A 21,986-nucleotide genomic window follows, 5' to 3' on the forward strand; every position below is an offset into this window, starting at 1 on the left:
TAACCTAGCTTCATTCTATAAATGAGGTCAAAACCACACACCGCCCTATAGTGATCATCTCAGGATGTAATTGAATGACTGAAAAAGTGCTGTAAGGAACTTTACACCAACTTTTGGGTTAACAGATGAACTTATTTTATTATATTTTTGCTAGCTAGCTACAGCATTTCTTTACTACTGAGTTAATTTCTGTCTTGTTCCTGTCGTCAACACTAACTAACTAACAGTAACATTAACTTTAGAGAATAGCAGTGGTGTCTTTAGTACACAGTAGAGTTAAACACACCTTTCGCTCATTAAATAACCATTAACATTACAATGCTTACCTTTGCATGGAGTTCTGTGTGACTGGACTGCAGATGTCGTTTGAGATTTGTTGTGTTTTTGCCGGAGATGGTCGCCCCACATGGTTTGCACACCATCTTGTTTTGCGCGACGTCAAAGGAGAAACGTGCCCATATGTCGTCCCTCCTCTTTCTCCCCGCGGACATTGTGGATTTAACTTTGAGTCGAGCTACATGAGTAACGCAGTTCACAGTACGGTCTTCCTGGGTTTTGTACAAATATGCAACCTACCGCGCTGCTGCTAAAGACATTGGTACTGATTGGATAGCCACCCCGCTTGTCCCGCCTCTCCACCTACGCTAAAGCAGTTATGATTGGATCTTTCCCAACATGTCCCTACCTCTCACAAGACGAAATCAGTTCTGATTGGATGTCGTCCTTGCTAAACATTTTTCGTCTCGTTTTTATTCGCTGACGAAAATGTCAGTTAATTTCGTCATCGTTTTTATCCTTTTACTTTTTATTTTTTCAGTTATCGTCTCGTTTTCGTCTTGAGAAAAAGGTTCGATGACGAAAACTAAGACGACAATTATTAGTCAACGAAATTAACACTGCCTCAGGAAAAAGTTCAATTAAACCCAGCTCTCCGTCTCTGCGTCCGAAAACAGATGGTCTGCCACAGACCTGGCCACCGATATACCAGATTACAGGGGGGACTCAAAACCCCTCTGGGGACTCGAACCCCTTTATCCCTACGGGTTTCAAACCCTAGGGAACATCTGTTCTGGACTCAACCTATTCTGAGAGGAGGCTCTGTCTGCTGATCACCACTTAATTTGAGAATTAAGTCCTAATCAGGAGAAATCTCTCCATGTTTTAGCCGGCTTGTGGCTCACAGAAGTCTTTGCCTCCAGATGCCCAATTAATTTACCAATAACTCTAGTGTCCTTTAAGTCTGCAACATCAGGGTCACGGCACCATTTGTTGCGAAAACCAAGTTTTTAGTATTCACTCCTTTCAGAGGAATCTCACCTGACCACTTAGTTTCTCTCACCAGATCTTTTGATGTTGCAGAAAAGACGGACACACAAAACAAGTCCAAACCAGAGGTTTAAAATCAAATCATACATTTATTCAAACATTCAGCCGAATGGAGACAACAACTCACCAACAAGAAGCAACAGCAACACGTTCCCAGTTGTGTCTGAAGTGATAACCCCTTCCACTTCTTTTTATACTATAAAGCATACTATCATATCATGATGCCCTGGAACTTTTAGCCTCCCTCACCCCACTTACACAACTGTTCTTTGTGATTATTCTATCATAAGCTAATCGTGATCTCATGTCAGCAATCAAATCATTTTAGTGACATCAAAGTTTGTTTACATTTTATCGTAACCTACTTTTAACAATCAAATCATTTTAGCAATATCCAAGTTTGTTTATATTCTATCATTGACTAAGCCTCATTTCCTAGCAAATGAGAAATTAACACAAACCATACTTTACAACGTCTCAAGACCCCAGCTTATCACCATAAAAGGAATTGAATGTATTTGAATTTATACTGTTAAGTCCGTCCCAGTGGAATTGTGTGTGTTTTGTTCTACAACTGGATTTGGTAAATGTTTATAAAAAAAATTGCCCCAAGAAGAACGGGGGATTTCACTGATTGGGCCAGAAATCTCGATTTGGCACAGACTCTGTTATTTTGAATAAACTCTCACTGTTCAAGAATAACTTATGTCTGTAAGCCTGGCACTGCACTGCACTCAGAATCAAGTCAGTAAAACAATAAAATATGTCTTATGCCAGCACTAAGGGAGCTAACAAGTTTCACTCGACATAAAACGGTGGGTGAGTTCAAATGCTAATACCCAGCTAACATTAGCCAGGCAGTTAACCAGACTCCCACTGCTACTGACACTTCATTTTCATTGATTTTACCTAACTTTTTGTCATTTTTAACTTTTTATTGTCAATTGTTAAATGACAATGTTTTACACTCCCATAGATTGTCCAGTACTTGTGTATATGATGACATTATACTTTGTTCATGGAAGCTTGTTTGTAAATTTAAATAATGGCAACAATTGGTTTAGAGAGCACTGGGCCTTAGCATCTGTACACGCTGCCATCTTGTGCGCTGCCACCATCAAGCGTGTTTAGATTTAAGAAACAAGGTCATTAATCAAAAAGAAAAGCATATCTGTAATGATCTTGAATGTCATGAAAGACAACCAGTTATTGGTGGTCAGATGAGTTCTGTAACATGGAACCACATTACAGGTGATCTAAACCAGTGGAAAGGCCTTTACTGTATACTTGGAAAACTAAAGTTAGGCTTGAGTCGTATGGTAACTATACAGCACAAAACCACAGGCCCCAAGGCCAACTCCCAGCTCCAAATAATATCCTATAATCTCACTGTTTGAACTACAGCAGAATGGGTGGCCAGCTTACCCTGAAAATAAACCAGCTCTATAATTAAGCCACTGTGTGTGACCCTCAGATAGTGGAGGAGAGGCAGCAATAAGTAGTATTTTAACTAAACAAAAATAGCCCCTCGGTTGCTGTGATTCCTCCTCAGACACCCAACCTAAAATCAGCTCTTCTGAACAAGTGAAGGAATGGTGCGAGTCATCATACTGACTCAGCTCTGTACATATGTTCAGAACTTTCATCCAGTCCAATTTTGTCATTGTGGGGCCCTGGGCAAAGCACAGGCATAGGTCCCTCCACTTACCTTGTTTTAATGTTTTTAACCCTTATACATCTCAGACCAAGATGCCTTATCTGCCAGGTTAATCTTAGTATTAGTCTTCTCAGCATATTTTCTTGGTTTTTGTATCAAGAGCAATCAGATCTTGATTCATTATAACTGAGGATATTTTGTGACAGATGAGGCAAAAAATATCTATGTTTATGTTCGGCAGACTTTGCAGTTTCAGATTTTATTTATTTGTCAAACAGGGACAAAGTGTATAAATATATATATATAAAACACTAAATACATATATAAAACACTCTATTTTACCAAACCCTATAAAACCATATTTTACCACATGGGTGGTTCCATTTCCCTTCAAGATTTGGATTTAAGCTGTACAAGGTGGCTAAAACAACAGCAAAGTATAATTTGTATAGAGCAGGGGCAGCTAGTCATCCCAGTGTTCACTGTGTTGAGATTAAGCATTCACTGGTAAATTTCATATTATCTTATTGCTTCTTTTAAAAAAAAGAAATCATGTCATACTGCTGTTTAGAATATATCACATATTGCCATGATAATTATTATATTATAGCTATATTAAATTTTTTGTCTAGTTATTTGATATTTGATGTGCATACCTAAGTAGAGAGAAGGAACACACAGTCACTCTGTATGAATGAGTGTCAGATTTTATGTCCCCACACATTGATTTTAGGTTGTTGATAATTTCAAGATGTAGGTTGAAAGGGTTTTCTTTTTCAAGTATTAAGATAAAATCAGTGTCAGCTAAAACACCAGAGAGCCAGCAGGGTGTTTCAAAACATATTGTGAATTATTTTAAACAGATCTACACCAAAATGGAAAATAAATAAATAACAAAAATATAGAACAAACTCCAGCTAAATTTAGTTATAATTCTAAAACTAACACAAACTGTGTAGAACATTACTTTTTTTCTGTACTTCCTTCTATTTTAAAAGGTAACACTGAGATCCTGACAAGCTGATATTAGTTCACTGTGCTGGGTTATTAGTCTCTGTAGCAAAGACATACTAGCTCACTGAAAGCTGTTCTTTCAATTTTGGAAATAATTGGATTCACATAAATATAAAAAAGAGAAAAATCACAGGACTGTTGCTCTTTGGCCCGGCTAGATGTCTTCTGTGACTGACACCACACAGTGACACCATCTTCCAGTAGCTTCAGTGTTCGATGCTTCTGCCAGCGAGTCGAGCGGACCTTCACACAACAGACAAAATTCACTGAATCTTCACCAAAGAACACTTTGTTGAGACCTCCAGTTTTAAAACTGATATTACCTTAACCATGCTGGAGCCCTGCAACATCTGCTGGACATCTTCATCATCCTGAACGCCTAGAAAACAAGATCAGAAAAACTGAAATTAACTGTAAATATGATGGTAAATTGTGAAATAAATAACTAAAATAATCTAGGGGATGAGGAGAGAAATGGAAGCATGAAAGGTGGGCAGAAAGTAGAGCACAGTCACAATCAGAGACCAAAGCAGAACATTGGATTTTTGGACACTTAACCAGGACTTGGCTCACCATTGAGACAGTGAAGATGGACAGAGACAAAACAAACAAAGAAATAACCAAACAAAACAGAAAACATACAGTAGATACTGTAGCATACTGGTAATAGAGTGAGACAGTGAAAACTGCTGTTTATAGGAGAAGATATTTAAATCATTGACATTTGGTTCTGTTGTTCAATATGTAGACAATTTTAGCAATGACGGCAGCTGAGAAAATGTGCCCTTCAGTGATTTTTTTTTTTGCAAAATTATGTAAAGCTGTATAATTCATGAAGTTACACAGTTGCTGGAGCTTTCAAATGACCCCTGCAGGGTCAGAAAAACCTTGACTTACTGAACACCTTTATACACTTTGCTTTCTTAGTATGTTTTTTGTTATTACCATCACCATTAGCTTTGAATTCTCTCTTTTTGTTTTGACAGCCTGTAGAAACTATGCCTGGCCTGGTGCATCTTGGTTTGTCTCTTTCCTGTGCTCTCTAACCCAAGCCAGTCAAGGCAGATGGCCGTCCATCCTGAGCGTGGTTCTGCTGGAGGTTTCTTCCTGTTAAACATGAGTTTTTGGACTCCCTTGCTGCCCATTGCTCTATGCAGGATTGATTGAACCAAAATGAAAATTTAATACAATTTAATACAATTTATTTGCTTTGTTAAGGAAGCATCTGCCTGGACTGCAACTTTAGGAGACTAGTTGGTAAACAGTATTAGCGAAGTATGGAGAGCCATTTCAGCCAAAATTAAATAAATAAATGTGTAAAATAAATCAATAAATGATTAATAAATGAGTGAAATAAATACATAAATTGTTTAATTGGCATTTTTATATTCCCTATTTTCTTATTTATCACATACCATTTTCCCTCTTCTTTTCTGCTTTAATATGATAATGAGGGGCAGTGTCTTCAGGCTACAATGTCAGCCTATTGGTTGGTTGGATGCATCTGCAGCGCTTAACTACTACTTCCACCTGCCGGTTTTATACTTCCGGTTACCTAAAGTGAGAGGCACTAGAGCTAAAGACAAATTCTGTTCATTTGTGCTGTAACAGGAGGCTTAAACAGTTCCAATATGAGTTTGGGTTCAACTTGTGCTGTTGTTGGCTGTCACAACAACTCAAGAAAACTGGAAAACGAGCTAGAAACGTACTGTCTTGAACATCAACAACTTCAAAAGGCCTGTCCGTGCCCAGCACCGTACGCACTGCACTCGAGGAAGGAGGATCGAAAACGAGCGTAGCTGGCAGCTTTAAAACTTAAATACTCCCTGTCGAGGTGAACCAAACTAAAGTCTCAATTAACAGCATTTTAATCAGAAGAAGAGCAGCAGTTCTGCATATAATCTAAATGTTGTGGAATAGAAGGCCTTGTATTTATTCTCCTATGCTTTATTTAACATTTGATCATTATATCTTAATCTGATTTGTGTTTATCACCATTTTATATTTAGCCACCATTTTTAAAAGCTTTAACAAGTAGTTGTTTAGTTTATCTGGAATGTGACCCACAGTACCAGTCAGGAAGGGGGAAGAAGTTGCCCTTTGACCTCCAGAGAGGGGATCTACCCTTAGGAGGAGGGGAGAGGGCTAAGCATTAAAACCAGAGAACATCCTTTGTTTCCTCAGACAATCTTTGGGGCACTTTGCCGACACTTTGAGGTGATGTGTTTTCCTACATTTTATTTGAGGATTGTCTCCCAAATGCAATTGGTTTTATCTTTGTAATAACCGGTGTTTTCTCTCTGCTTTTGGTAAAATAAATCTTTGAACTTAAGGTATTGTTTCCTTCCGGTCTCTTTTCATCAACCAACTCGGGTGAGGTAAAGGAGAAGGAATGCAGGTGAAAATCCTTACCTCAACACCCCCAAAGAGAGTTTGTTTGCTCCTTTCATTTTATTGATAAAAAGCCCACAGAGCTACACCCTGACCCGGAGCTCTATCTGGGCTATGACTGGCCCCCACCAAAGAAAAGAAGACTGCTTACCTGGACCACTGTGAGCCAGACAGCTTGTAACAGCTGTAGTTGTGCAGTGTCTCTTTAAGATACTCCAGTATCTCTAATGACGTCACGTTTTGCGCCGTGGCTTCTCTGTAGAGAGCGCGAGAGAAACGTGCTATAGTTGCCACATGGACATGTTAGCTCTCTAACTTTAGTAACGTTACGGGTAGTTTGGACTCTGCTCATTTTCATGTTTGATAATATAGCAGCCGTTCAACCGGGCTTTGTAAGGTTGGTGAAGAGTTCATTAAAGGACAACACTGTGGAATTCCCAGTATCGGTGTGGTTGTGAATTTTCTGCCGCCTCTTCTCCTTCCCTAATACAACCCAAACGTTACAATGTAAACAAGAACACATGATGACTGGTAGGTAGCAAACAGTATGACTGACAACCAGGAGTTAAAATAGGCAGGGAATGATGAGACAAGTGGTGACATCTGAGACTAATGAATACGAGGAGCAGGTATGTGATGAGAAACAGGACTGACTGAGGAAATGCAATGTGAATGACACAGGAAGACACAGGAAATAAACTAAATCCAAAATGAGGACACAAGGAGCATCATGACAAAACAAATTTAATCAATGGTAAAAAAAAACACCAAAAAATTCACAGAAATTGACAGTTGTCATTCCTATTATGGGTTATTCTTTTCAGTTGTCATATATACATGCATGAAAGTTGAAATCTTGGAAACTGGAGTAACTAAAAACGTCACAGATGATATTTGAATTTGGTTTCATGATAACTAAGCCAACTGTGTTTGTAAAGTGTAGTTCTGTGTTTCTCAAACTGTAGTTCTTCAAGTTTCCCTCCATGAAGGCAGCAGAGGTTTGTGAAACATACTGATCCATGGCAATAACCAAGGAGCAGTCAGGTGGGTCCAAAACTGGGCATACTAACTTCTGGTGCCAATTCTGCAACATGCTCAATCACTACAAAGGCTGGAGCCAGTTGGGTATAACAGATTGAGCAATAATTAATAACAGTTAGGGATCAGGTTTATTTATTTAATTTTTTAGTAATTTCATTAGATCGAATGAGGCCCGTTACATAAAATGGAATTACTATGGTTGGTGTCTATTTATAAAATCCCAACAATAATTTATTGCAATTAATGATGCAAGAAATTTATTTATTAAGTTGCGCTGCTGTGCGCCAGAACTGGAGTAACACTTAGATCTCTCCACAGAATGAGCTTTGTCAAGAACAACAAACACCACTGAGAGGAGCCTATAAATAACAGCATATTCTGTTGTACTTAATGCAAGCATTAATTAAAGAGATCCTAAGACAGGCTTCAAAGAGTGACAAGAACATCAGGTTGTCTGATGTAAACAGCCCTATTGAGCCAAACAAACAGATGGGGCACACTAATAAACTTCTGGTATGCCATGCTTTTGAACAGTGCTTTAAATGATTTATAAACAATAAACAAATCAGAAAAGTCTTTAGGATGAGTAATTAAAATCTGACGCATTAATTAGATGGCTGCTAACAATGCAAATCTGGAATACAAACAAGATTTCATTAAAAACGGAAGCCTCAAAAGGTAAAGTTTTATGTCACGTTATTAGATTTGATGTACTAGTTTGTGTTGATTTTTTCAGCAACCGCAGTCTATCAAGAAGGAAAGGACAATAGCAAGAGGCTTATCTCAAAAAAAAAAAAAAAACAGTTGTTATTTGTCACAAGATGTGATAATGTAAACACCAAAGTTTCTGTGGATGTAAGCAGACTCAGAAACAAGAAAAAAAAATCTGTTGCACTCTGTGAAATAAATTCTATATTGATGAGCATCAAAAGGCATAACAGCACTTTTATATCTGGACTCACTCGAATTGTTGTTACACTTAGTTTTAGAACATTTGTTAAGACTTGGATATACAAGCTAAAGGTTGAGACAGATGTTTGTGCCTCTGGATATCAGCTGAACTGCAACATTTGCTTCGAAAGGACAAATACAGTCAATATTAGAACAGACTTTTACAAATGATCACAGGAAAAAAAACCTCAAGCCAGTGCAACAATGTTTTTGCCTGTGTGTGTGTGTGTCATTGTCAGTCATTGACAATATACACTATGAGAGTGACATCTCAAGATATTTCACAAGACTGCACATAATTTTATTTTCAAGGTTTCACCAAAACAACTCGAAACATAAGATGATCNCAACCCAAACGTTACAAATGGCGCCCGAACAATTTCTCTTGGACCTCAGAAGGCAGTATCTTCTACCAGCTGATGTTTGAAACGTGGAAGAAGTACTTTGCAGTATAGCGGACGTCCGCCGCCATACCCCGTGGGAACGAACGGAGCTAGGCCAGACGCGGACTTCGGAGTTTTTCAACGGCAACGAGCAGAATCTTCAACGCCGTTTTTGGAATATAACACGGTCCCAGGTTTAAACCCTTTACCGTGACAACTTGGAGCAACTGCAGCGCCTAGACGTGAGACGGATTTTGCTTTATAATTTCTGAATGTGCATGTGCACGGGAAAGGGAAGAGGAAAAACCCCTCATCTGCTAAGCGCGAGGCAGGCTTTTTTTTTCTGAACACTCCCTTCGGCAATTTCTTACTGGACTCAGCTCTGTACCGGATCAGGGCTGCAAGACTTTAAGTCCATCAGAAAATACGAACTGAACCCATGAGTACTTGAAAAATATAATAAAAGCAAAAGACAGAACCGAATTTATCCTAGCACAGACTCAGGTTCACATAAGTGTGCATGATGGCTACTCATCCTGACTTGGCTGACCCGTGTGATGATTTGGACTTTAGGTTGCTCCCAAGCCAAAGTACCATCAGGCCCAAAACCCATGACCTGGAACTTAAAGTACAAAGTCTGAAAGAAGAGGTGGACATGCTTCAACAATGTTTGCATGATTCATTGGATCTCCAGAAAAATATTTTGGAACGATGGACTCAACAAACTAAAGCTGTCCCTAAAGTCCCAGTTGCTCAGATTACTCAGCCTTTTCCTCAAGCGTCATCTACTCCATATGTGCCTAGTCTGCACGCCAGGAAAAAAGAACAATACGACTCAGCACCCGACCCCACTCAGACCACGAGGGCTTTGTCCCAGACACATTCGGATTCACTGGAGTTAATTAATACTACCAGAGTGCTTGCTGCTGCATTGCACCAAACAAAATTGGAGCCCCCTGTGTTCACTAATGATGGTGGTCCTCACCCAGAGGAATGGCTGCAGTCTGTCAATGCTTACAAGACTTCTTTGGACTTAACGGACACACAGGTTCTCAGAGAACTTCCACATTTTCTAGCTAAGGCACCAAGGAAGTGGTTTAATGTTCTCGACTCTCATGTATCTACGTGGGCTGAATTTTGTGAACTTTTCAGAACTGTATTCTTGCCTACTGACAACCAGGAGAATATTATGAGAGGCATCTTGGACTGTTTCCAGCACCCTGAAGAACCTCTCCCTACATTTGTGACCCATATGATCAGTGAGTTCAAAAGACTGAGGAACCCTCTGCCTGAGCAGGAGCAAATTAACCTAATCTGTAAACATGCAGTAGAGAAGTATAGGGTGGCACTGTATGGAACACCTGTCAGGTCAGTAATGGATTTGGTGCTGCGCGCCCATGAGCTCCATTCCGTTCTCGGCACCAGCCTGTCACAGCCATCAAGAGTTCAACTGAAAAATAAAACTGATGGTGGTCCCTACTGTTTTAGATGTTCCATGCCTGGTGTTACATCCCGCACATGCCCGAACTGTTCCACTGAGTGTCATGGAACACAGACGACAGAACAAGACAGCACTAACAGGATAAAAGAAACACAACCAGTGAGTAGAAAGCAGGGAAACTTCAGAGGGGGGAGAGTTTTTCACAGGGCCCACCCTCCCCCCAGTCAATAACTCTGCCCTCATTGCCTTTATCAGTTCCGAGTTCACCACCTATGCTCAATCACATTGAAGATGGAACTTCACAATCATCTTGGAATACTCCTTTCAGAGTTAAAGTGAACTTCAAAGGAACAGCTCTGGAGGCCACACTTGACACAGGTGCGTCGCTTTCAGCAGTAAACGCAGACTTGATACCCGAAAAGACCCAAAATATATCATTAAAGGATCAGTGGCATTCTCCACCCATAAGACTGGCCAACGGCACTGACTGCAATCCGTTAGGTGTAACCTGGTTGACCATTGGATTTATGGGCAAGTCAGTCTATCAACGATTCGTGATAGTGCAGGACCTTTCATCCCCCTTAGTCCTTGGGATGGATTTCATGACTCGCACTTCACTAACAATTCATGTTCCAACCAGAACAGTAATTGTGGATGACAATCCCCCATTTCTGGATGAACCCTGCGAAAATGACTTTGTGGAGGCTGATTTTGAATGTGGAATGATGACTCTACAAAACACTCCACAGCTCTCACTTAAGGAAAAAGTTGAAGAAGCTAACTTAAATCCTGAGGGAAAAGATGGACTGTTAAAGTTAATAGATAACTACAGTGATCTGTTTGATGGTCATTTAGGTCGCACTTCTCTGACAGAACATGTCATCGTCACTGGGGATGCAAAGCCAATCAACTTGCCGCCTTATCGCACCTCCCCAGCTAAAAAGCAAATCATTGAAGAACAAGTGCAAAAGATGCTAAAGGATGACATCATTGAACCTGCGTCTGGACCATGGGCAGCTCCTGTGGTCATTGTGACCAAACCTCCCCGTGAACCACGGTTTTGTGTTGACTTCCGGGGTTTGAATCAGCTGACTGTAAAAGACTCTTACCCACTCCCACGAGTGGATGAGTCATTGGACTTTTTATCAAGAGGAAAGTTCCTGACAACACTAGACCTTGCTCGAGGTTACTGGCAGGTCCCCATTGCCGAACAGGCTAAACCAAAGACTGCTTTCATCACGCATTGTGGCCTGTTTCAGTTCAAGGTCCTTCCTTTTGGTCTATGTAATGCTCCTGCGACCTTTCAGCGACTTATGAACAATGTTTTGGCTGGCCTGATTTATAAGTCGTGTGCAGTGTATCTGGATGATATTGTTGTCGCATCACCAACTTTTGAGCAGCATCTACTTGACCTAGAGGAGGTCCTTGACAGGCTTAAATCTGCTGGCCTCTCATTGAAACTGAGCAAATGCCAATTCTGCCTTTCGGAACTCACCTTCCTCGGCTACCGTGTCACAACATCCGGAATTCATACCGATCCAGACAAGGTGAGAGCGGTAACTGAGTTTAAAGTGCCATCCACGACAAAACAGGTGCGACAGTTTCTTGGCTTAACTGGCTACTACCGCCGCTTTGTACAAGATTATGCACGTCACGCAGAGCCACTCTTCACTCTCACTAAAAAGGACATACCATTCAAATGGACCGACGAGTGCCAAGCAGCTGTCGACTTTCTAAAACATTCCATAACTTCGGCACCAGTGCTGAAATTCCCGGATTTTACGTGTCCGTTCTTCATCCACACTGATGCATGTGATGCTGGACTCGGAGCAGCATTGATGCAGAGGGATGAGAACGGCAAAGATGTAGTTGTGGCTTTTGCTAGCCGTTCGCTGCATAAGTCAGAAAAGCCCTATTCGACTCCAGAAAAAGAATGTCTGGCTGTTATCTGGGCATTGGAACATTTCCGTCCTTATGTCGAAGGTTTACATGTGACTATTTACACCGACCACAGCAGCCTCAAGTGGTTGATGTCTCGACCCAATCCCTCTGGGAGGCTTGCAAGGTGGTCTCTTCGCCTTCAGGACTTTGACTTCAGCATCATCCACAAACCTGGAGAACATAATAAGGTGCCTGATGCCCTTTCACGTAATCCCCTCCCAGACGTGGACACGCCCATGGATCTTCTTCCTCCCTATGCCGTGATTGGAAGCATGGATCTTCGTGCTCTGCCCTCGGTAATTGTGTCAGACCGTCCTCATGTTCGTCAGTTGCAACTGGAGGACCCAGTCACAGGCAACTTACTCTGCCAACTCGAAAACGACCAACAGAGTGAGGAGGACAACCAAGATCTGCAAAAGTTCATTGTACAAGATAGACTCTTATATTTCATTGATCCGAAAACACAATGTGGTCTTCACCCACTCAAGCAGATTAAACTTTTTGCTCCAACTGCACTCCGTAGTTATCTGCTCAAGTATTATCATGACCATCCTACAGCCGGACATCTGGGTGTTGCAAAAACTCTGGCACGCTTGCGTCTCAGATTCTTCTGGCCAAACATGAACTCTGATGTAAAGAAATATGTGGTGTCATGCCGTTCGTGCCAAGTCACTAAACCAACTCAGAGAAAACCAGCAGGCCTCATGGTCCCAATCCAACCACAGAGACCATGGGAATACACGGGTGTGGACTACATCGGCCCACTACCCCGCACTCAAAGGGGAAATGCATATATCCTTGTTTTTGTGGACTATTTCTCCAAATGGATTGAAGTGAGTGCTGTGAGGGAAGCAACTGCTCGAGTTGCTGCTAATAAGTTCATCACCGACATATTCGCCCGACATGGTTCCCCAAAGTACCTTATTTCAGACAGGGGAACACCTTTCATCAGTGAACTGTTCGAACATGTGGTGTCAACACTTGGAACTGAGCACAGAATGACAACTGCCTACCATCCTCAAACTAATGCAACTGAACGGGTAAATCGCACGTTAAAAACAGCCATTCGAGCATATATTGAGGACGGACACACTTCTTGGGACAAATATCTTCCCCAGATTTGTTTCGCGCTGCGTACTGCACCTCATGAGAGTACAAGTCTGAGCCCCGCAATGATGCTCTACGGACGAGAGTTAGACACTCCCTTGGATCTCATCACTCAGCCGTCATGGGAAGGGATGGACGACCCTGAGACTAATTACCCAGATCACCTGAGAGCCTCGATTCAAGATGCTCATGACCATGCTCGTACAGTTCTCACAGAAAGTCATAGAAGGCGAAAGCATTACTATGATCTAAGACGACGCCCAGTCTCTTTTAGAGTCGGAGACCTGGTCAGAGCAAAATCACACCCAAAGTCGGATGCATCATCTAACTTTTCAGCAAAATTGGCACCTCTCTACCAGGGTCCCTACCGTGTCTACAAAAAGATGTCCGATGTGAACTATTATCTAGCCAAAGCGGACACTGGAGAGAAAGCTGGAGTTTTTCATGTTGCAAACCTTCAACCGTTCTACACCTGGGCTACAGCTTCATCTAACAAACACGCAAAGCAAACAGATTCTGCAGATTTGGTTTCCATTTGTTTGCCCCCGGCTCTTTTGGACCCAGAGCCTGACTATGATGTCGACGCTGATATCGTCTCTGATGACGTCCCAGTCAAAACTGATTTGGAATGCGCAGATCCTGTTCCAGCCTTTTTAGACCACGACACTGTCCAAGACACCAACACTGCTTTGGAGACGGTTCTTAACAGTTTGCCCCCTGCGGACAATGGGTGTGCTGCTGGTGTCTCTTATAATTTTAGACCGAGACGTGTTCCGAGGGTCACCACTGACTGGTCAGTCAATAGGTGGACCAACCCTTTTCATACCTCCAGGTTTGACCTGAAGTGACCTTGTTTGAACTTTGTTTTGCTAGTTTCAGTAGTGTTGTGTGACTGTCACTTACGTTTTGTTGAGGTCACGTTTAAACGTTTAACACATGTTATGCTATGGGTTCTAGCATTTTTGGAAAAAAAAAAAAAAACAATTCCACTTTTGTAATCGTCCTGACTGCCTTATTTTTTTTCTGTTGTTATAGTACTCGTCAAAGTAGATATTTCGGTTGCTGAAAATACTGTCATGTAGGTCAGCTTTCAATATTGTGCTGTATATTCCCGGTTTACTTTTAACGACTTATCCATGTATGGCGGTTTGTTAAATATTGACTGTGCCTTTGCTGTGTTCGGCTGAGGGCAGCCTATTTCTGACCGGGGGGAATATGTAACAGCTGTAGTTGTGCAGTGTCTCTTTAAGATACTCCAGTATCTCTAATGACGTCACGTTTTGCGCCGTGGCTTCTCTGTAGAGAGCGTGAGGGAAACGTGCTATAGTTGCTACATGGACATGTTAGCTCTCTAACTTTAGTAACGTTACGGGTAGTTTGGACTCTGCTCATTTTCATGTTTGATAATATAGCAGCCGTTCAACCGGGCTTTGTAAGGTTGGTGAAGAGTTCATTAAAGGACAACACTGTGGAATTCCCAGTATCGGTGTGGTTGTGAATTTTCTGCCGCCTCTTCTCCTTCCCTAATACAACCCAAACGTTACAAGCTTCCAGCAACAATAACAAAACGGCCGAACCTGTTCCCGGTAAGTGAAATTGTAAATGTGATTTGTCCCCGTTTCACATTTTAATCATGCTTAGCTCTTATCTTAGCTTTTACTGAATTATAGCCTATGGTGGATGGTGTTAGCATTAGCATCAGCACTAGCTGGTTGCACTAAAAAGTGTTATGCAGTGTTAGTCTGGATGTTAGAATGTTATTAATTCAATTCAAAAATACTTTATTTATCACAAAAAGAAAGTAATTAATTGGCAGCCAAATCCAAATTTTAAAGACAAAATGGTTAGTAATTAACATCAGTCACATGCTAGCAGAAGTATATATGACTTCATTTAACTGTCCTAGAATAGCGCTTTATTTAGCAACCTGGTAAAATTCAACAATCTACTTCCCAGATACAGGCAAAACATTCAAACAAAACATGGGGGGACATTAGCCCCAGAGCTATAAAAGTCTAGGGATTGTGTTGATAAAGAATATGCTGAGTTATTAGAGGCAGTTTACTTATCATTTATTTAAAACAGATGCAGCTGAAAGAAAACCTACATTTGAACTCTAGTTAAAATGAAAAATCTCATGTTTCTTTAATCACTCACCTCCTGTGTCCTCCCTTTAACCACCATCCACTGTTTCCTATGTTGTGTTAGCTGAGGTTCGCTAACAGACGACTGAGCAGTCATGAAGTCTTACTGTTCAGCAGAAATCAGCAGAACTTTGGCCAACAGTTCTACAACAGGTCCTAGCTCTTCACTAAACAGCAATAATGACCAACAGAACATGTGTAATGCGTTGCGCGTAGGAAGAGAGCTAGCTTAGCATAAAACACGTGTTACGGTGTAGCTCCGAAAAGAGCGACAGCTTTTTAGTTCCCACGTATTTCTTTATTACAGACTCGAAACCATACAATGCCAGGTCTCCACGGCGCTAAATCTACATTCATACATGAATATATAGATATTAGTCCATAAATCCTTTAACCATGCATTACCGAGGTTGAGCAGCGAAGTAGCCAAGCGCGTACACACAGCAAGGCTTCAGCTCTGCCCTCTTCTTCACAACATACAACATTATAACAGAACAGGAGAGGCGCCATCGTGTGGTGCTAAAAAGGTACTACAACAGTGATATACATATTGACTGTTACATAGTCCCCCCGGGAAAGAAAAAGGCTGTCCTCAGCCGCACAAACTGAAGACTCAATCAACCAACACCTAGCCGTAACCTATACATAGATCACAGGTAAGAATGGCAGAATCAAACAAAAATACTTTCATGAAAATCAAACAAAAATATAAGGACGGTGGGAATTTTTTTTTTTTTCTTTCTGAACTGTACTTAAACAGATAAATACACAGGTCATATAGAATGAATGACACTTTTCCATAGAACAACAACAGAAAATGCAATAAACACTTATGAATAAAACATATCACCTCAAGTCAAGTTTGTCAGTGTGAAAAACATTTGTCCACCTATTATCAGACCAACCAGATGTGATCCTGGGGCAATGTCTGGGCCTTAAGTTGTAGCGTCCAGAACATAGTGGGTCGGGTGGCCTAGATCTGGGAGAGAGGGCCTGACTAACATCGTCCTCAGCGGGAGCAGAGTCAGCTTCAGGTGCAGCACTAAATGGAAGTGAGTCAGGAAGGTCAGCATCAGCATCCGCATGAGATACCGGAGGAGCAACAACATCTGTGTCTATGTCCACCGAACTCTCACACTCAGCAGGAGGAGCTGATCGTCTGTCAGAGAGAGTGGTCCATGTATGAAAAGGCTGCATGTTTACAACATGGTAAACTCCAGCATCTGCACCATTGTCAGTCCTAGAGAGTCTATAGTTAACATCACTAAGTCTCTGGGAAACACGCAAAGGGCCATCAAACAGGGGGGCAAGTTTCGCTGTAAAGTTTGAGCGAGCATCTGATCTAGGGTGGGTCTTCACTCTGACAAGGTCACCTACACTAAAAGTGGTCATAGTAGTGCTTTTGTCTATTGTGACTATGGTCAAGTGCCGCTCTGGCATGGTCATGAGCTTCCTGAATGGATGCTCTGAGAGTTTTGGGGTAAGGGACACCAGGCTCATCCATGCCATCACCAGATGGTTGTGTGACAAGGTCAAGTGGTGTTTCCAACTCACGACCATAAAGCATCATGGAAGGGCTCAGTCCAGTACTATCATGAGAGGCAGTATGTAATGCAAAACAAATGTGTGGTAGGTATTTGTCCCATGAAGTATGTTTGTCACCTACATAGGCGCGAATGGCCGTTTTGAGAGTTCGGTTGACTCGTTCAGTAGCGTTAGTCTGAGGGTGATAGGCCGTCGTGAGTCTGTGCACAGAGCCTAAAGCAGAAACAACATGTTCAAATAGCTCACTCACAAAAGGGGACCCTCTGTCAGATATTAAGTAAGTGGGTGAACCATGTCTGGCAAAAATTTCACTAAGAAACTTAGTAGCTGTGACCTGGGCTGTAGCTTCTCTAACAGCACACACTTCAATCCACTTAGAGAAATAGTCCACAAAAACAAGCAAATATGCATTACCAGATGCAGTGCGGGGCAGTGGGCCAACAAAGTCTACCCCTGCATACTCCCATGGTTTCTGAGGTACAATGGGGACCATCAGGCCAGCTGGTTTTCTCTGGCTAGGTTTAGTGAGCTGGCAGACTGAGCATGAAGTTACATAGCATTTGACATCAGCAGCCATTTTAGGCCAGAAAAACCTAAGACGCAGTCTAGCAAGAGTCTTTGAAACACCAAGGTGACCTGCCGTGGGATGGTCATGATAATAGTTTAGTAAGGAGCCTCTCATGGAGGTGGGTGCAAAGAGTTTCAGTTCCTTCAAAGGGTGTAAAGTACATTTAGAATGAGAGTCTCTGTAATACAACAATGTATCATGAATAACATATTGAGATAAGTTACCTTCCTCCCAACCTGTTTGTGAGTTCACTTCAATGTCTCTGTGGAGCGGACCTGTGACTGAGTCGTCCAGCTGTAACCGCCTTACATGAGAACAGTCCAAGATCAAAGCAGGAGGCAGGGCACGAATGTCTAAACTGCCAATGACAGCATACTCTGGCAAGAGATTAGTAGGCCCATCACCAGTTGTAGGTAGAGGGTTGCGAGACAGTGTGTCCGGTACTTTATTGTGCTTGCCAGGCTTGTGCACAATGGAGAAATCGAAGTCCTGCAGGCAAAGTGACCAGCGGGCAAGTTGGGTTTTGACGAGACATTAGCCATTTCAGACTGTTGTGGTCCGTGAAGATGGTGACGTGAATCCCTTCAACATATGGACGAAAGTGTTCAAGAGCCCAAATGACAGCAAGACACTCCTTCTCCGAAGTACAATAGGGGAGTTCAGCTTTGTGAAGGGAGCGGCTAGCATATGCCACAACATACTCTCAATCCTTGTCATCCTTTTGCATCAAAGCTGCACCGAGTCCTACGTCACATGCATCAGTGTGAATGAAAAAGGGGCGGTTAAAGTCAGGAAATGACAACACAGGGGCTGATGTGACATGTTCTTTTAAAATGTCCATAGCTTTCCGACAGTTGTCGTCCCAGTGGAAGACTGCCTCTTTTCTTGTGAGAGCGTGAAGTGGTTCCGCATGGCGGGCATAATTTTGGATGAAGCGACGATAGTAACTCGTCAGGCCGAGAAATTGTCTGACTTGCTTCACATTTGTTGGCGTGCTGAATTCCATTACCGCTTTAATCTTGTCTGGATCCAGTTTAACACCGGACGGTGTGATGCGGTAGCCAAGAAAAGTGAGCTCCTCTAGGCAGAACTGACATTTTTTTAGTTTCAGTGTTAATCCAGCTGCTTGTAGTCTGTTGAGCACTTCCTCAAGATCTGCCAAGTGCTGCTCAAAGGTTGGGGAGGCGATGACAATATCGTCCAGGTAGACTGCACAAGTCTTGTAGATGAGACCGGCGAGGACAGAGTTCATAAGTCTTTGAAAGGTTGCGGGTGCATTACATAGTCCAAAAGGTAGCACTCGAAACTGAAAGAGGCCACAGTGTGAAACAAAGGCTGTCTTAGGTCTACATTCCTCCGCAACTGCAACCTGCCAATAGCCTCGAGCCAAATCCAGAGTAGAGACAAACTTCCCTCTTGCCAAAAAGTCTAGGGACTCGTCCACACGTGGCAAGGGATAGGAGTCCTTTAGAGTAATTTGGTTGAGACCTCTAAAATCCACACAAAATCTTGGGTCAGAACCAGGTCTGTTAACAATCACTACAGGTGCGGCCCATGGACTCGTAGATGGTTCTATGATGCCATCCTTTAACATCTGTTGCACCTGTTCTTCAATGACTTGTTTTTTTGTTGGTGATGTACGATAAGGCGGAAGGTTTATGGGCCTGGCATCGCCAGTGTCTACAACATGTTCAGTGAGTGACGTCTGTCCAAGGTGGCCATCAAACATAGGTCCAAACTTAGAGAGGAGGTCAAGCAATGACTTTTTGTTGTTCTCTTTAAGGTTTGCCTCTGAGACTTTTGTTGCAATGTCTCCATGCAGCGTGTCAAGGGACATGATAGTCTCCCTTGTAGGTGAGTAGTTGAGCACACTGGCCACATCTTCATCCTCCAAAGGACAGGGAATCTCATCTGTGAAGACGGTTCTGGTAGGAATGTGGATAGAAACAGAAGCTCTCAACATAAAATCCATTCCGAGAATGAATGGAGTAGACAGATTTTGAATCACAGCAAAGCGTTGGTAAAAGTTTTTGTTCATGAAGCCAATATTTAGCCAAGTGACACCATCAGGAATGCAGGGAGCATTGTTAGCAAGGTTAACTGGTGGGCCACTCCACACACTTGTTTTTATAGGTAATGTGCCATTGACTGTGATGAGGTCAGCTCGAACAGCTGAAAAGGAAGCACCTGTGTCGAGAGTAGCTTCAACCGATGTAGCATTAAAGTTTACTTTAGTTCTCAAGGGAGTATTCCAGTGTACTTGTGAAATGTTGTCCTCTATGTGTCCTAGAAAGAGTTTTTCTTCAGCTGGAGGTGTTTGTGGATGAGGCTCAGTTAGCGTCTGGAGAGAGGGTGGCCTCGATGAAATGTCCTCCCCCCCCGTGAAGTTTTCCGACTTCCTCGTGTGGTGTTGGGTTGGGGTGGCGATGTTATCAGTCGTTTGTCCACTCAGATCAGGGGGAGTGTGTTGGCTGGGTGTCTGCACTGGGCCCAGTGTTGGTGCGTCCACAGTGGACGGTTTTGAAGAAGTCTGGTTATTGCAACTGGGGCAATTGCGGGCGGTGAACCCTGGTTGGGAGCATTTGAAACTGTGGTTCTGGTTTTCGCTGTTCCTTGTAGTGTGAAGGAATATGGGGTCTACTGGGTCCCAGAACAGAGTGAAGCTCGTGAGCATGTAGGAGGAGGTCCATGACAGAATTTATGTTTGCCCCATACAATGCAACTCTGTACTTTTCAAGTGAGTGTTTGCTGATCATTTCAATCTGTTCATTCTCAGGTGGTGGGCTTTTTAGCTTGCCAAACTCACTCAACATGTGGGCAACAAAAGTAGGAAGTGGTTCATTTGGAGCTTGAACCCGGTCCAATAGTCCTCTCATTATGCGTTCCTGGTTATCAGAAGGCAGAAAAACTGACTGGAACAGCTGACAAAATTGAGTCCATGAGGTAATATGAGAGCTAAGCACTTTGTACCATTTTTTGGGCTCTTTAGCCAGGAAGCGGGGCAGTTCATTCAGTAGTTGTGTTTCAGTCAAGTTCAGTGAGGACCTGTAAGAACTAACGGCTTGCAGCCAGTCTTCAGGTGGTATTTTGTCATCACCAGCAAACACAGGAGGTTCCAAATTGGCATGATGCAAAGCTGCTGCAATCACTCTGGAAGTGTTATTAAGTTCAAGTGATTGTGCCTGAAAAAGGGAGTCAGAATGATCTGCGTTGACTGCAGTTCCTGCTCTAGCTGTAGTAGGCACATAAGGTGTAGAAGCAGCCACTGGAGATATGTTTGGTTGATAAGCTGCAGGGTGAGTTGGGTTTTCTCTGTTGAGTTGCTCCCATTGTTTAAGCATATTCTGCTGCAAGTTTAGTGAGTCACGTAAATAGTCATGTAGTCTGTTAACTTCTAGTTTTAAGTCTAGTACTTGTTGGTTAAGGTCTGTGTTTTTATTGTCAGTATTTGTATGTATTGGTAAGGAAACAAGCTCCATGTTAGAGTCACAGTCACTCTCATCAGACACATCTGGGTGACAGGCCATCATGCTCATAGAAAACTCAGCAGAGATTTATGTAATGAAAATAAAGTAGTCAGTCAGATGTAATCTATGTCGACTACAAAATGGATGTACATCCTGGCAAACCTATTAAATCTACTGTCACCCAAAAATTTAAACAAAGATACTGATGTTGGCAATAAAAAGAGAGAGACACCGTGATTACAGCAAATGTCTTACTTAATACTGTATTTTATTTTTAACTATTAAAACATGTTATAAGGTCACTAAAGTCACTGCTCACATTGTCATATGTCTGTAGCAGAGTGGGGTTTTAAATGTCCATGCTTTTTTTTTTTTTTTTTTTTGAGAAACTTCTGAGTTTAGGCGATAAATAGTTTGTAGTTATATTGTGTCAAAAACAGGAGAAGAACACAAATCCAAAAAGGTCCGGTCCAAACAGCAAAATCCACTTTGATGAGGTGTGTTGAAAAATCTGTGTTCCTTTAGGAAAGCCGCAACACTTTTATGTTGGAATCCAGGAATTAGTCAGGTCCCACAGAGCCGATAGAGTAAAGGGCATAAAATGCATTACCAAGTCTCCAGTTGAGGCAAAACGGATCCTGGCAAGCACCCTGTGAGGCAGATGAAATCCTGGCGAGGCTCAAAATATTCCGAGGTCCAAAGGAGATGTTCGGGCACCAGTTGTAATGCGTTGGTTGCGCGTAGGAAGAGAGCTAGCTTAGCATAAAACACGTGTTATGGTGTAGCTCCGAAAAGAGCGACAGCTTTTTAGTTCCCACGTATTTCTTTATTACAGACTCGAAACCATACAATGCCAGGTCTCCACGGTGCTAAATCTACATTCATACATGAATATATAGATATTAGTCCATAAATCCTTTACCATCCATTACCGAGGTTGAGCAGCGGAGTAGCCAAGCGCGTACACACAGCAAGGCTTCAGCTCTGCCCTCTTCTTCACAACATACAAC

At 42.2% G+C, this 21,986-nt stretch overlaps 1 protein-coding gene across 2 annotated transcripts in view; it reads right to left on the minus strand.

Moving 5' to 3' along the window:
* Positions 1 to 21,986, minus strand: part of LOC108248870 (1-phosphatidylinositol 4,5-bisphosphate phosphodiesterase delta-3-A) — a 62,726-nt gene that overhangs the window by 33,987 nt on the left and 6,753 nt on the right. The window contains exons 2-3 of one of the 2 annotated variants that reach the window (XM_017437909.3): positions 4,321 to 4,376; positions 4,129 to 4,240 (exon numbers count right to left, since the gene is read on the minus strand). In XM_017437909.3, the coding sequence (XP_017293398.1) occupies positions 4,129 to 4,240; positions 4,321 to 4,376 (168 nt within the window). Of the gene's footprint in view, positions 1 to 326; positions 1,044 to 4,128; positions 4,241 to 4,320; positions 4,377 to 21,986 lie in introns of those variants that run through there. The other variant, XM_025011030.2, reaches the window with a different exon arrangement.

The sequence above is a fragment of the Kryptolebias marmoratus genome, linkage group LG2 (assembly GCF_001649575.2).
Source record: "Kryptolebias marmoratus isolate JLee-2015 linkage group LG2, ASM164957v2, whole genome shotgun sequence".
Classification (NCBI taxonomy): Eukaryota; Metazoa; Chordata; class Actinopteri; order Cyprinodontiformes; family Rivulidae; genus Kryptolebias; species Kryptolebias marmoratus.